Source organism: Dipodomys merriami, unplaced genomic scaffold (genome assembly GCF_024711535.1).
Source record: "Dipodomys merriami isolate MVZ:Mamm:240054 unplaced genomic scaffold, mDipMer1.0.p SCAF_48, whole genome shotgun sequence".
In the NCBI taxonomy this organism is placed as follows: domain Eukaryota; kingdom Metazoa; phylum Chordata; class Mammalia; order Rodentia; family Heteromyidae; genus Dipodomys; species Dipodomys merriami.
The window spans coordinates 1,442,758-1,457,236 of record NW_027206046.1 but is presented as its reverse complement, the minus strand read 5'-3'; the positions used below and the strand labels follow the sequence as shown (position 1 = coordinate 1,457,236).

Genomic DNA, 14,479 nt, shown 5'->3' with positions numbered 1-14,479 from the left:
TTAACAACATAAAAGCTTGTCCTCCAATAGCCTCCCTAATCCATCCTCACAATCTGTAAAATGGTGTACAAACACCCCACTCCATTGAGGGTGGTAAATTAGATGTTGCAAGGCCATTACACTGAGTTTGTTGAGTGCTTGGAAAACAGTAAGTTCAAGATGTACCCACTAGGAATAACCCCTGAGTCTTTGTCAAGAAAGAACTCTATATTATGACCCGGTACTGAAGTTTGAAATCAGGGCCTTGTGTTTGCTGAGCTTGTTTATTCAAGGCTGGCACTTTACCATTTGCGCCACACCTCCAGCCTGCTTCTCTGCTGGTTAATTGGAGATGTTACCTACGGACTGACTTCAAACTGCTATCTTCTGGATCTCAGCTTCTTTTTATTTTTTGGGGGGGGGGTCCGGTAGTGGGCCTGAACTCTGGGCCTGGGCGCTGTCCCTCAGCTCTTCAGCTCAAAGCTAGCTCTCTACCACTTGAGCCACAGCGCCACTTCCGGCTTTTTTTTTTCTGCTTATGTGGTGCTGAGGAATCGAACCCAGGGCCTCCTGCATGCAAGGCAAGCACTCTACCACTGAGCCACCTTCCCAGCCCCTGGATCTCAGCTTCTTGAATAGCTTTACCTGTGCCCAGATATATTTTATTTTTACTATTTTTGTGCTGGCACTGGGACTTAAACTTAAGGCCTGGGCATTGTGCCTTACATAACTTTTTCTAAAAATCAAGATTGGTGCTCTACTACTTGAGCCACAGCTCTACTCCCAATCTCATTGGCTGGAAGGCGGGAGGGAGAGCTAGTTGGAGATAAGACTCTCACAGAGCCAGGCACTGGTGACTCTTGCCTGTAATCCTAGCTACTCAAGAGGCTGAGATCTGAGGATCCCGGTTGGAAGCCAGCCCAGGCAGGAAAATCCGCCAACCCAGGCAGGAAAATCCGTGAGATTCTGACCTCCAATTAAAAACAAACAAACAAACCAGAAAAACCTGTGCCTCAAGTGGTAGAGTGCTTGCCTTGAACTGAAGAGCTCAGGGACAGCACCCAGGCCTTGAGTTCAAGCCCAGGCCCTGAGTTCAAGTCCTACTACCAATTAAAAAAAACAAAGTTACAGACTTTCCTGCCCCAACTGGCTTGGGCCACTGAGTAGTTAGGCTTATGGGTGTGAACCATTGGCTCCTGGCCTAGCTATGTTTATTTTGAATCCCTTTGCAAATGATATACAGCTTGTGGTTGAATAGTGGTTTTTATCTCCAGGATAGGGGCTGTTTTTAGTTTGTTTTTGATCTGCAGCGTCTAAATGTTACACGGATAAACATTTTTAATACATTTAAGTACATTTTGAAGGGGCAAAGGTCTGGTGGGCACGGTTTGCTGGCTGATTTGCTCAATCTGGCAGCTCATTTAGAAAGAACACGAGCCAGGAACCGAAAACTCTACTAACTGGGGCACAGGAACAAAACATCCATGTGTTCATCGTGCAGCGTTGTACCAAACCTCTTTCTAGGTCAGCCTTTCACCTTGTTGTTTCTGTGTCGGTCGTGGGACTCGAACTCAGGGCCTGGGCGCTGTCCCTGGGCTTTCTGCTCTGGGCTGGCGCTCTACCACGGTGAGCCACAGCGCCACGTCTGGCTTTTTGCTGGTTAAGAGATGAAAGTCTCACCAACTTTCCTGCTTAGACTGGCTTCGAACCCGCGATCCTCAGATCTCAGCCTCTGGAGTAGATGCATTGATTCCGCCCTTCCCCGGACCCGGGCGGGGAGGGAGGGTCGGGGCTCTCGGGCGCAGCCGTTAGGCGCGGGTTCCGGAGGCCCGGGGCGGAGGGGCGGGTCCCAAGCCTCCGCCGCGGCCTCGCCGCCACCGCCCGCCGCGTCCCGGGGAGCCCGGGGCGCCGGGGCCCAGCGCCGGCCACCATGCTGCAGAAGCAGGAGAAGGTGCTGCTGCTGAAGACCTTCCAGGGCCGGACGCTGCGGATCGTGCGCGAGCACTACCTGCGGCCTCGCGTGCCGTGCCACAGCCCGCTCTGCCCGCAGCCCTCCGCCTGCCGCAACGGTCAGGGCCGGGGCGCACGGGGCGGGGGGCGGCCGGGGCCTGGCACAGTGGGGGAGGCCGGGGCCTGGCACGACGCGCGGAGCCGCGCCCTGGCGCAGCGGGGGAGGCCGGAGACCGGCGGGGGGGAGGCCGGGGCCTGGCACGACGCGCGGAGCCGCGGCCTGGCGCAGCGGGGGAGGCCGGAGATGAGCGGGGGCGGCCGGGGCCAGGCACGACGCGCGGAGCCGCGGCCTGGCGCAGCGGGAGGGGGAGGCTGGGGCCCAGCGGGGGCGGCCGGGGCCTGGTGCTGCGGAGGAGACCTGAGCCTGCGGCCTGGCTCGGCTTGTGGAGCCGCGGCCTAGCGCAGCGGGGGGTGGCCCAGGTCGAGCGTTTGCTGCTCGGGGACGCCGCGCCCACCCCCAGCTCTGCCGCGGCTCGCGAGCCCGCGTCCCCGGCCTGCGGCTTCCGGGTCTCCCACCCCGTTCCGCCCTCCGCCGCCGCCTCTCCGCTCGCCCCGCCTTGGCGGTGGAGCGTCCAGTGACACTGGCACCCGCTGCTTCCCCGCCCTGGGTTGGGGTTCTCCGCGGGTTGGGGGAGCCTCCCGCAGCTCGCTCGGGGGAATCGGGGAGACACGGGGGGGGTGCACGAGCTTGCTCCCTGGTGGGCACTTGCCTGCTTGCTTCCCCCAAATTTGCACCCCTGCTAGGACTCCAACACTTAATGCGCCCCAGCGTAGGATCTGGGAGTGATCTGGGCCCTCCTTGTACAAACGTCCTGGGGAACTTGGAATGGAGAGGGGCTGTTGGGGGCCGCTTTTTATTTTAGTCTATTTTTATTATTATTGGTGTGTGTGTGACAGTACTGAGGTTTGAATTCAGAGCCTGGGCCTTGTCCCAGAGCTTTTTCCGCTCAAGGCTGGTGCTCTACCATTTGAGCCACATCTTTACCTCCAGCTTTTTTGCTGGTCAATTGGCGATGAGAATCATCCTTCCAGGGCTGGTTTCAAACCTGTCACATCTCATCCACCTGAGTAGCTAGGATTGTAGGCTTGAGCCACTGGTGCCCTGCTCAGGATGCCCAGTAAATGAGGGAAGGGTACTGACCCTTCCCTTCGGTGGGAGGGTGAGCTCAGCTTTGGAGCCTTCTACTGTTGGTTAGGGGTACAACGTGGCTACTGTTTCAGTTACAGCTTGGCTGAGTCGCTCTCAGCTAGATGGAAACCGCACTGTCCATTGCTTGTCCATACGGAATGCCCTTTCTAGACAGTTCTAGCCTTCTGGGCCTCGGACCTCTGAGTATATGCATAGCTTGAAACCCCAGGGAACACACTGAATGGTTAACACACACATGCGTTTGAATTGAGTAAGTATGCAAGTGATGGATTAACACAGAAATACTCAACTCATGCTGAAAATATACTTGTCTGTTTTTAAAATATCAGTCATACTTTCCTGCACCACTGGCAGCACCATAAACCATGTTGAATTTGTATTTATCACAGCTTCATAAAAAAAGAAGAGTCTGAATTCTGAGGACCGCAGGTTGCAGCCAGCCTGGTAAAAAAAATTGAGACTCTTTATTTCCAATTAAGCACCAAAAAAGCTGGAAGTGGATCTGTGACTCAACTGGTAAAGGACTGCCCTTGAGCGAAAAGGCCAACTAAAAGCATGAGGCCCTGAGTTCAAGCCCCCAATATCAGTAGAATAGAATAAACAGAATAAAACAAATAAGTGGATTTCCCCTGAATTTTGCTCCTTGACCAAAGTCAGTCTTTGCTTATCCAAAGCTTCAAGGTAGAGTGAAAATAGGCAATTATTCTGGACACCAGGCTGCCATAACACTGAAATGGAAAGTTGGCTTTGAAATTGTTACCTAATCGCTCTCATTTTGAATTACATTTCAGAAGGGAAGCTGTTGAGTAGTGATGTGACTCATTATGTAATCCCAGACTGGAAAGTTGTTCAAGATTACCTTGAGATCCTAGAGTTTCTGGAGTTGAAGGGAATTATCTTCATGCAAACAGCTTGTCAAGCTGTGCAACATCAAAGGGGCCGGAGGTATGTGTTTTGCTTTATTTATTATTTATGTCGGTCGTGGGGCTTGAACTCAGGGCCTGGGTACAGTCCCTGAGCCTATTTTATGCTCAAGGCTAGCTCTCTACCACATGAGCCACAGCACCACCTCCAGTTTTTGAGTGGGTAATTGAAGAGTCTCATGGGGACTTTTCTGCCCTGGCTGGCTTCCAACCACAATCCTCAGATCTCAGCCTCCTGAGTAGGTAGGATTACAGGCATGAGCCACCAGTACCCAGCTGCATTCTTTATTTATAATACACTTTTCCCCTCTTTAGAGAAGATCCATTGTTGGAGGAGGGGAGGGAAGGCTTTCATTTCTCCTAAAGGATTTTAGAAACTACTTTGGTATTCTCTTTGCTAGTGAGGAATGCAGTAGCATTTTATACTTGTGCTTCAACATCTGGTCAACAGAGCTGACTGTAGATCAATAGACTGCATTGTGTCCTCTATGTAGATATTTAGACGCTAGTGTGAGTTGCCTTTTGATTTGCATTTTTATGGGAGAAGGGATATTGCTTTCAATTTTGTTTTTGCTTTTGCTGATAATGTGTATTATTTAATCTTTTTAATTGTAGATAGGTTGTTTCAGAATATACCTTCTGTTCTTGGGGAAAAAAATACTTTTAAATCTTAGGTTCCTCTATTGTGAATGCATATTGTATATCTAAAGGTTGATTCAATGAAATTGGAAATAACTTACTTTGCTTTTTTTAGGTGACTAGTAGAATTACTAGCATAGTAAAACATTTCTAATCGAACCAGTTGAAAATACTTACCTTGTACTTAAGTGAAGGATGGCCACCACGCTTTTATATAAATACTCTAAAGTACAGTTTTGCTTCACTTAGTATTAGCAAAGGTTTTGTGATTTTTGCACTTAAAACTGTTTGGAAATAGCATTTTAGAATTATGTGTGTGTGTGTGTGTGTGTGTGTGTGTGTGTGTGTATACGTGTATACATATATATATATATATATATATATATACCTCATCTCTACACATCCCAGGTTATTTAATAAGCAGGCACTATATATTTATTTTAAGTGTTATGATTTCCTCAAGACCTTGGTAGCAACAAAGTGTTTTTATTTGTATATGAAAATGACAAAATGTCCTTATGATACACTCAGTTCAAAGAAATGTACATTAACTGGATTGCATATAGGTTTTTTTTTCAGATAGAATACTTTAAAATGAGCTTGCAGTTGATTTTTCTCAAACACAAAGATATAGATGCTTGCCCCTCTCTGCAGTAAAATGTTGCTCTCAGTGTTGTAGTATTTCAATTTCTGCTCCTAAAAATCAATTCATTATCATCTTTTAGATTGCTGCTGGTATAGCCTTTTCAACTTCTGTTTTCTAAGATATTTTTAATGCAAAGGATTGTTTAAAAAAAATTCCTGACACATTCAAAAGGCAAAGAATTGGAATTTAAATGTCTTTTTTTCCCCCCTCCTGTTCATTTCTAAAGTAGTTAGCTTGAAAAACAATTGGCTTTCCAGAGCTGGGCCCTGTCTGTGGATATACTAGATTAGAAAACTAAACACAAGGAGGTATGACGTATGCTCAAGCTACTGCTGTGGTTTCCATTGGATTTTTTTTTTGAGCTCCTAGTCCTAGGCCTTGACAAACAAAAGGAAGCCTTCTTGCCACAAGCTTCTTTTCTGTTGGGGTTAGATGCCAGAGACAAGAAGACACTGAAGAAGCTTCAATAGCCTTATGGAGGAAATTAAATGTGAACTAGCAATGCCCTGGTGGCTAATCTGGGAGGCTGAAATCTGAGGATCTCATTTCACAGCCAGCCCATGTAGGAAAGTCCATGAGACTCTTACCTTCAGTTAGCCAGCAAAAAGCTGGAAGTGGAGGTATGGCTCAAGTAGTAGAGTGCCAGCCTTCAGTGACTAAAGCTAAGCTAGAACTAGAGGCCCTAAATTTAAGACCTAGTACTGACACAAAAGAAAACAAATACATCTCTAAGAGGTTGAGATCTGAGGTGTATGGTTTGAAGCCAGGTTGGACAGAAAAGTCCATGAGAATTTTATCTCCAATTAACCACTCCAAAACTGGAAGTGAGGTTGTGGCTCAAAGTGGTAGAGCACTAACCTTGAACACATAAACTCAAGGACAGAGCCCAAGCCCTGAGTTCAAACCCCATGATAAAAAAAAAAAAAATCTCTGGATGCCTGCCTGTAATCCTAGTTATTCAGGAGGCTAGGATCTGAAGATTGCGGTTCGAAGCCAGCCCAGGCAGGAAAGTCCATGAGACTCTTACCTCTAATTAACCACCAGAAAACCAGAAGTGGCACTGTGGCTCAAAGTGGTGGAACACTAGTCTTGAGCTGAAGAGCTTAGGGACAGCGCCCAGGCCCAGAGTTCAAGCCCCACGACCACCAAAAGAAAAAAGAAGAAGAAGAAGAAGAAATTTAACTCATGATTCTAGAGGTCCAAGGTTAAAGGTTCACATCTGGCTGGGCGCTGGTGGCTCACGCCTATAATCCTAGTTACTCAGGAAGCTGAGATCTGAGGATTGAGGTTCAAAGCCAGCCTGGGCAGGAAAGTCCGTGAAACTGTTATCTCCAGTAATCCACCAGAAAACTGGAAGTGGTGCTGTAGCTCAGGTGGGAGAGCGCTTGCCTTGAGCTGAAGAGCTGAGGGACAGCGCCCAGGCCCAGAGATCAAGCCCTATGACCGACCAAAAAAAAAAAAAAAAAAGTTCACATCTTCTAGTTGACTGAGTCCCATGCCACATGGCAAGAGAAAGATTACGCATATGTATATCTTCTGGCCTCTGTCTTATTAAATCACCAATAATCCAAAACAAAGTGTGGTGGGGGTGGGGGGGTCTATACCCTGTCAACCTTGTCTAATACCAACCATCTTCCCAAGACCCCACTTTTCCCTTCCTCCTTCCCTTCCTTCCTTACTTCATTTTGTGTCTGCTAGTTCTAAGGCTTGAACTAAAGCCCTCGTGTTCTCATTTTATATTTTGCTCAAGGTGGGTGCTCTACTACTTGAGCCATACCTCCATTTCCAGTATTTTGCTGGTGAAGTGGAGAGAAGTCTCACTGACTTTTCTACCTGGGCTGGCTTCAAACCATGATCTCAGATTTCAGCCTCCTGAGTACTTAGGATTACAGGTATGAACTACTAGCATCAAATAAAGACCACACTTCAGAACAGGGTTGAATTACCCTCTTAGTATCTCACAGTCAAGAATAAATTTCAATCTATTGTCCATGGGAGACACTGAAATCATGGCTCCATTAGCTCACATCTGTAATCCTAATTGCTTGTGAGGCTGAGATCTGAGGATCAAGGTTCATAGCCAGCCCAGGCAGGAAAGTCTGTGAGACTATTTATTTATTTTATTTTATTTTATTTATGGCCAGTCCTGGGGCTTGAACTCAGGGCGTAGGCACTGTCCCTGAACTTCTTTTTTTTTTTTTTTTTTTTTTTTTATTTGAGAACATACTGTACAGAGGGGTTACAATTACATTGGCAGGATAATGCATACATTACTTACCAAGCATTGCAGCCTCCTCCTTTGTTTACCCTTCACCTCCCTTCCCAGCCTCCCCTCTCCCCCCCCCCCGAACTTCTTTTGCTCAAAGCTAACATTCCAACATTTGAGCCACAGTATGGCTTTTTCCACTCAAAGTTGGCACTCTACCACTCAAACCACAACTCCACTACAGCGTCACTTCTGGCTTTTTCTGTGTATGTGGTACTGAGGAATCAAACCCAGGGCTTCATGCATGCTAGGCAAGCACTCTACCACTGAGCCACCTTCCCAGCCCAAGACTCTTATCTCTAATTAAGCACCAAAAAGCAGAAAGTAGAGGTGTGGCTGAAGTGGTAGAGTGCTAGCCTTGAGCAAAAGAAGCTCAGGGAGCTGGGTATGGTGGCTGACCCCTGTAATCCTAGCTACTCAGGAGGCTGAGATCTGAGGATCACTGTTCAAAGCCAGCCCGGGCTGGAAAGTCTGTGAGACTCTTATCTCCAATAAACCACTAGAAAACTGGAAGTGGCACTGTGGCTCAAGTGGTAGAGTGCTCGCCTTGAGCTGAAGAGCGCAGGGACAGTGCCCAGGCCCAGAGTACAAGCCCCACTACCGACCAAAAAAAAAAAAAAAAGAAATTCAGGAACAGCATCCAGGCCCTAAGTTCAAGTCCCAGGACCAGCAAACACATGCACACACGTGCACGCACGCACACACACACACACACACACACACACACACACACACACACACACACACACACACACACACACACACACACACACACACACACACACACACACACACAAAGCTGGAAACAGAAGTGGCTCAAGTAGTAGAGCTCTAGCCTTGAGCAAATGAAGCTCAGGGAAAGTGCTCAGATCTGAGTTCAAGTCCGAGGACCAGCACCAAAAAATTAATTAATTAATTGAATAAATAGAAGTAAGTTTAGCTGTCTCCAAGAAATTGAAATATTTAGATGATGAAGTTTGCAAAATATCTAAGCCTGTCTAAGTAAGACTGGAATATTTAAAACTTCTGATATTTTATATTGCACTTGACTTAGTAAACTATTGCCCCCCCCCATCATTCCTGTCAGGCTTGTTCAAGGATCCATGATGCTCTGCTGACTCCACACAGCATGCTCATCTGTCTAATTCTGTCATAAGCTCCAAAGACTGACTAGCAGGAAATACAACTCTATTGTGTTGTTCGGTATTAAATTACAGCCCCAATCCCACACGTCTGCAAGCAAACCTGACTGTCTTGCTAGGAGTGATTGCTACATTCCTGCTTTGCCAATCAGTATTCTCTGGCCATTTGTTCATTTGTTTTATCTGCTGATAGTAGCTGACAAATGACTGCATCCACTGAAAAGAATAGATGGGAGTAAAGCTTAATAAATTTACAAAATTCTTTTTTTGTTGTCATTTGTTAACTTAGTGAGTTTCCTAAATTTTAGGAAGGTTTGTTTATTCTTACTCTGATTTGGAGCGGTTTACTGTTTTGTTTTGTTTTTTTGTTTTGTTTTGCTGGGAGCTGGTCCTGGGGTTTGAACTCTGGACCTGAGATTTTTTTTTTTTTTGGGTCCGGTTGTGGGGCCTGAACTCTGGGCCTGGGCGCTGTCCCTCAGCTCTTCAGCTCAAGGCTAGCGCTCTACCACTTGAGCCACAGCACCACTTCTGGCTTTTTTCTTTTTGCTTATGTGGTGTTGAGGAATCGAACCCAGGGCCTCAAGCATGCAAGGCAAGCGCTCTACCAGTGAGCCACCTTCCCAGCCCCTGGACCTGAGCTCTTTTTGCTCAAGGCTAACGCTCTACCACTAGAACCACAGCTCCACTTCTGTTGTTTTCTGTGATTAATTTGAGATAAGAATCTCACAGACTTTCTTTCCTGGACTGGCTTTGAACTGTGATCCTCAGATCTCAGATTCCTGAGTAGCTAGGATTATAGGTGTGAGCTACCAGCGCCTGGCTCTAGTTTCCTGGTTTTGTAGCTCATCTTTATCTGGGGAAAAAAGTAGGTGTGAGAACCTTTGGGTCTAAAGTGAAGGTGAGGTCCTGAGACCTCCACTGGATCCTGAGACTATCACAGTTTGCTCAGAGACTTGTTTTTCTTTTTTCTTTTTTGGCCCTGGTACTGGGGCTTAACGTCAGATCCTCATGATCTCATTTGGTTTTTTCCACTCAAAGCTGGCACTCTACCACTCAAACCACAGCTCCACTACAAACTTTTTTGGTGGTTAATTGGAGATAAATGTCTCATGGACTTTCTTGCCCAGGCAAGAATCTGGATCCTTGGATATCATCCTCCTGAGTAGCTAGGATTAAAGGCATGAGCCACTGGCACCAGACTAGCCTGGAACTCTTGATCCTCATTCCTCAGACTTGGAATGCTGGGACATTTCCCAGGCTTTAAACAGTCCATCTTTTGCTCTAAAATATCTCTTTTTTTTTTTTTCTTGATTCTTAGGAGAAAGTGGCAGGAGATCAGTACCTGTGTTAGATTTATTCTTCCCCTCTGTGTTGCAGACAGTATAACAAATTGCGAAACCTACTGAAGGATGCACGCCATGATTGCATTTTGTTCGCTAATGAATTCCAGCAGCACTGCTATCTTCCTCGGGAAGGAGGGGAGCCCATGGAGAAGTGGCAGACCAGGTGGGCCCCGGGGGACCCTTCCACAGTTCCTTATTGTTGGCTCTTTACCAGTGGATCTAGATTATTCTACAACTATAATTAATACTAAAGTGTTTAACGTGTCAGTACACATGTGTTTATGTGTAAGTATTGTGCCAGCGGGGAGCTCACTGTGCTTTGCCTCTCAGGAGCATCTACAACGCGGCTGTCTGGTACTATCACCACTGCCAGGACAGGATGCCGGTCGTTATGGTGACGGAAGATGAAGAGGCCATTCAGCAGTATGGAAGTGAAACAGAAGGAGTGTTTGTGATTTCTTTCAAGGTATTTCTTATCACTTGTGGTTATGAATGTGTGTGTATGTGTGTGCACATGTGTACGCATGTGTGCAAGCACTGGCTCATTCATTTTGTGAGTAGAGGTTAAAACACGGATCCCTTTGGCAACACATGAAAGAGGAAGTAAAGACAGAAGGAGAGGGGAGTGGGAAGGTGGCTCAGAGGTAGAGCGCTTGACCTGCATGCCTGAGGCCCTGGGTTCGATTCCTCAGCACCACATAAGCAAAAAGAAAAAAGCTGGAAGTGGCGCTGTGGCTCAAGTGGTAGAGCGCTAGTCTTGAGTGGAGGGACAGCGCCCAGGCCCAGAGTTCAGGCCCTATTAAGATGGTCCTTATCTTTTTTACTAACCAGCCAGTTAACCTCACCTTAGCTCCTGTGCCTAAGGCAGGCAGTATCCAAGAGCAGCCTAATAAGCTAAATTGTCTCAGAAGTGTTGCTGATTGCAACTGTAGGCAGTACAGAGACATAGAGAGATGGGGAAACCAGGGGTCCCAAGCTCACCTGTACTTGGGCCCCAAGTCCCCACAAGACAGCATATTTGAGTTTACATAGGGAAGGTTACTATGAATATATGCAAAAATCTATATTAATATTATGATCAGAACTAAAACATTTTGTGACAGACATTGGTTCCATTTATTTATTTATTTATTTACTTATTTATTTATGCCAGTCCTGGGGCTTGAACTCAGGGCCTAGGCACTGTTCCTGAACTGCTTTTGCTCAAAGCTAATACTCCACCACTTGAGCCACTGTGCCACTTCCAGTCTTTTCTATTAATGTGGTAGTGAAGAATCGAACCCAGGGCTTCATGCATGCTAGGCAAACACTCTACCACTAAGCCACATTCCCAGCCCCCACCTCTCCCCCTTATTTTTTTGTGACAGGAGACTGCAGCCTAGGGAAAGCCCAGACATGATGCTCACTTATCTAGCCCAAGGTTAAACTGTCAAGGTCTTTCATCCAGCCTACAAGGTCCCCAGCACAGCAGCTAGCCTAAGGAAAGGGGTGAATAGCAATCTAGTCTTTTCATCCTCTCCAGAGCTGTCTGTTTTAACCCTTCCATGGCCAGCTCTAACCAGTTCAAGTGCTGTGGAGGCCATGTTCCAACCTCTCAAACCTTTTCAGGTTCCCCAGCTCAGCTGGGTCGTGGGGTCCGGTCGTGGGGCCTGAACTCTGGGACTGGGCGCTGTCCCTCAGCTCTTCAGCTCAAGGCTAGCGCTCTACCACTTGAGCCACAGCACCACTTCCGGCTTTTTTCTTTTTGCTTATGTGGTGCTGAGGAATCGAACCCAGGGCCTCAGGGCATGCAGGGCAAGCGCTCTACCACTGAGCCACCTTCCCAGCCCCTTCAGAGGTAATTTTTTTTTTTTTTTTTTTTTGCCAGTCATGGGGCCTGAACTCTGGGTCTGGGCACTGTCCCTCAGCTCTTCAGCTCAAGGCTAGCGCTCTACCACTGGAGCCACAGCACTACTTCCGGCTTTTTCTGTTTATGTGGTGCTGAGGAATCAAACCCAGGGCCTCATGCTTGCAAGGCATGCACTCTACCGCTGAGCTACCTTTCCAGCCCCTTCAGAGGTAATTTCATAGAGGTTTTTTGTTTGTTTGTTTGTTTTTTTGGCCAGTCATGGGGCTTGAACTCTGGTCCTGAGCACTGTCCCTCAGCTCTTCAGCTCAAGGCTAGTGCTCTACCACTTGAACCACAGCACCACTTCTGGCTTTTTCTGCTTAAGTGGTGCTGAGGAATCCAACCCAGGGCCTCATGCATGCTAAAGCAAGCACTCTACCACTAAGCTACCTTCCCAGCCCAGTTTTTGGTTTTTTTTGTTGTTGTTCCTTAGCTGGTCTTGGGTGTTGAACTCAGGGCCTGAGCACTGTACCTGAGCTCTTTTGCTCAAGGCTAACACTCTATCTGTGTTGAATCGTGCTCCACTTCTGGCTTTTGGGAATTTAATTAGAAATAAGAGAGCTGGGAAGGTGGCTCAGTAGTAGAGTGCTTGCCTTGCAAGTATGAGGCCCTGGGTTTGCTTCCTCAGTACCACATAAGCAAAAAAACCTGGAAATGGCACTGTGGTGCAAATGGTAGAGTGCTAGCCTTGAGCTAAATAGCTGAGGGACAGTGCCCAGGCCCAGAGGTCAGGCCCCACGACCAACAAAAAAAAAAAAAAAGAAAGAAAGAAAGAAAGAAGAGCCTCACAGACTTTCCTGTCCAGGCTGACTTCAAACTTTTATCCTCACATCTTAGACCTTCTGGGTAGTAAGGATTGCCATCAGTGCCAGACTCAGTGGCTTAGTCATTTTTTTTTTCTTTTAATGCCAGTACTGGGACTTGAGCAAGTAGCTTCAAGCTGCTTTTGCTTACCTTGCTCTTGCTTACCTTTTTCTCTCAAGGCTTGGCACTCTGCTACTTGAACCACACCTCTATTTTTTGGCTCTTTGGTGGTTAGAGATAAGAGTCTTAGAAACTTTTTTTTCCCTGGGTTGTTTTCAAACCTTGGTCCTTAGATCTCAGCCTTCTGAACAGCTACCTTTGGAGACATAAGTCATTGATACCTTTGTTTTGTGCCAGTAATGGGGCTTAAACTCAGGGCATGGTTGCTCTCCCTGGGGGTTTTTGTTTGTTTGTTTTTGTCATGAGGCTTGAATTTGGGGTCTAAGTGCTGTCCTGAGTTCTTTTTGCTTAAGGCTAGGGCCTCTACCACTTTGACCCACAGTGCCACTTCCTGTTTTCTAATGGTTAATTGGAGCTAAGAGTCTCACAGACTTTCCTGTCCTGGCTGGATCCTCACATCCCAGCCTCCTGAGTAGCTAGGATTACACCAGTGCCTGGCTGTCCCTGACTTTTTGCTCAGGGCTAGCACTCTACCTCTTGTGCCATAGCTTCATTTTGGCTTTATTGGTAATTCATTGGAGATAAGAGTCTCATGGACATTCCTGCTCAGGCTGGCTTCAAACTGTGATTCTCAGATCTCAGCCTCCTAAGTAGCTAGAATTACAGGCCTAAGTTGTCAGTGCCTGGCTGTAGTGCCAGATTCTTCAGGCTGTCATAGCAACCTGGCTGTGCTGTCCATCTGCCTAGATGACTTTGAATCTCTCAATAGTTATCTGGTCTCAACTGGTCTGTCCAGCTGGTCAATCCCATTCTACAGATTGATTTCATTTTCTGATGCCGAAATCAAGATGAGGCCTTCTGTAGCTCCGGTCACTTTACAGAAAGTCTCGCTGGATTTTGAATTGTAAATGCTCTAAGGATTCTCCTGTGCATGTGTTGCTAAAGACCTGCCAATAGAATTTTCTTGGCCCTGCTCTTTAAAAACTAAAAAAAAAAAAAAAAATAGAAAAGAAGTGTTCTGGCATGCCAGAGAATTCCAGGGGCGCTGGAAATTAATGACAGTGTCACTAGGTTTTTCTTTTGCAATACATCATGTCTTGTTCCTGCAGAGGACAGTTGACTAAAATTACATTTTTCTACTTTTGGTGAAAATGACTTTTCTTTGTAATCCAGTAGTATAGGAAGGTTTTATTTTGTATAGTGTTTCTTTAGCAAACGGTGTGACCAAGGGCCCCATCAGGATGGATGAATGACAGCAGGAAGCAAAAAAAAAAAAGATGTGAAGTTTAGATGGGGGTTTGTAAAGTTAGATAGAGGAGAGCAAAGACACTACCGGTTCATGCCAGTAATCCTAGCTACTCTAAAGACTGAAATTTGAGGATCATGGTTCAAAGCCAGCCTGAGCAAGAAATGTCTGTGAGACTCTTATTTCTAATTAACCTTCAGAAAGCTGGAAATTGAGCTGTGGCTCAAGTGGTAGAGCACCAACCTTTAGCAAAAAACTAAACAGGATCGCAGCTTCGTGTTGGTGGCTCAGGCCTGTAATCCTAGCTTATGCAGGAGGCTGAG

General features: G+C 46.8%; 1 protein-coding gene across 1 annotated transcript in view; it reads left to right on the top strand.

The window, feature by feature from the left end:
• Nucleotides 1–1,810: 1,810 nt before the first annotated feature.
• Nucleotides 1,811–14,479, top strand: part of Dis3l (DIS3 like exosome 3'-5' exoribonuclease) — a 39,732-nt gene continuing 27,063 nt past the window's right edge. The window contains exons 1-4 of the mRNA XM_069995094.1: nucleotides 1,811–2,048; nucleotides 3,931–4,084; nucleotides 10,133–10,261; nucleotides 10,429–10,564. Of these exons, the coding sequence (XP_069851195.1) occupies nucleotides 1,910–2,048; nucleotides 3,931–4,084; nucleotides 10,133–10,261; nucleotides 10,429–10,564 (558 nt within the window). The 5' untranslated portion in view covers nucleotides 1,811–1,909. The remainder of the gene's footprint in view (nucleotides 2,049–3,930; nucleotides 4,085–10,132; nucleotides 10,262–10,428; nucleotides 10,565–14,479) is intronic.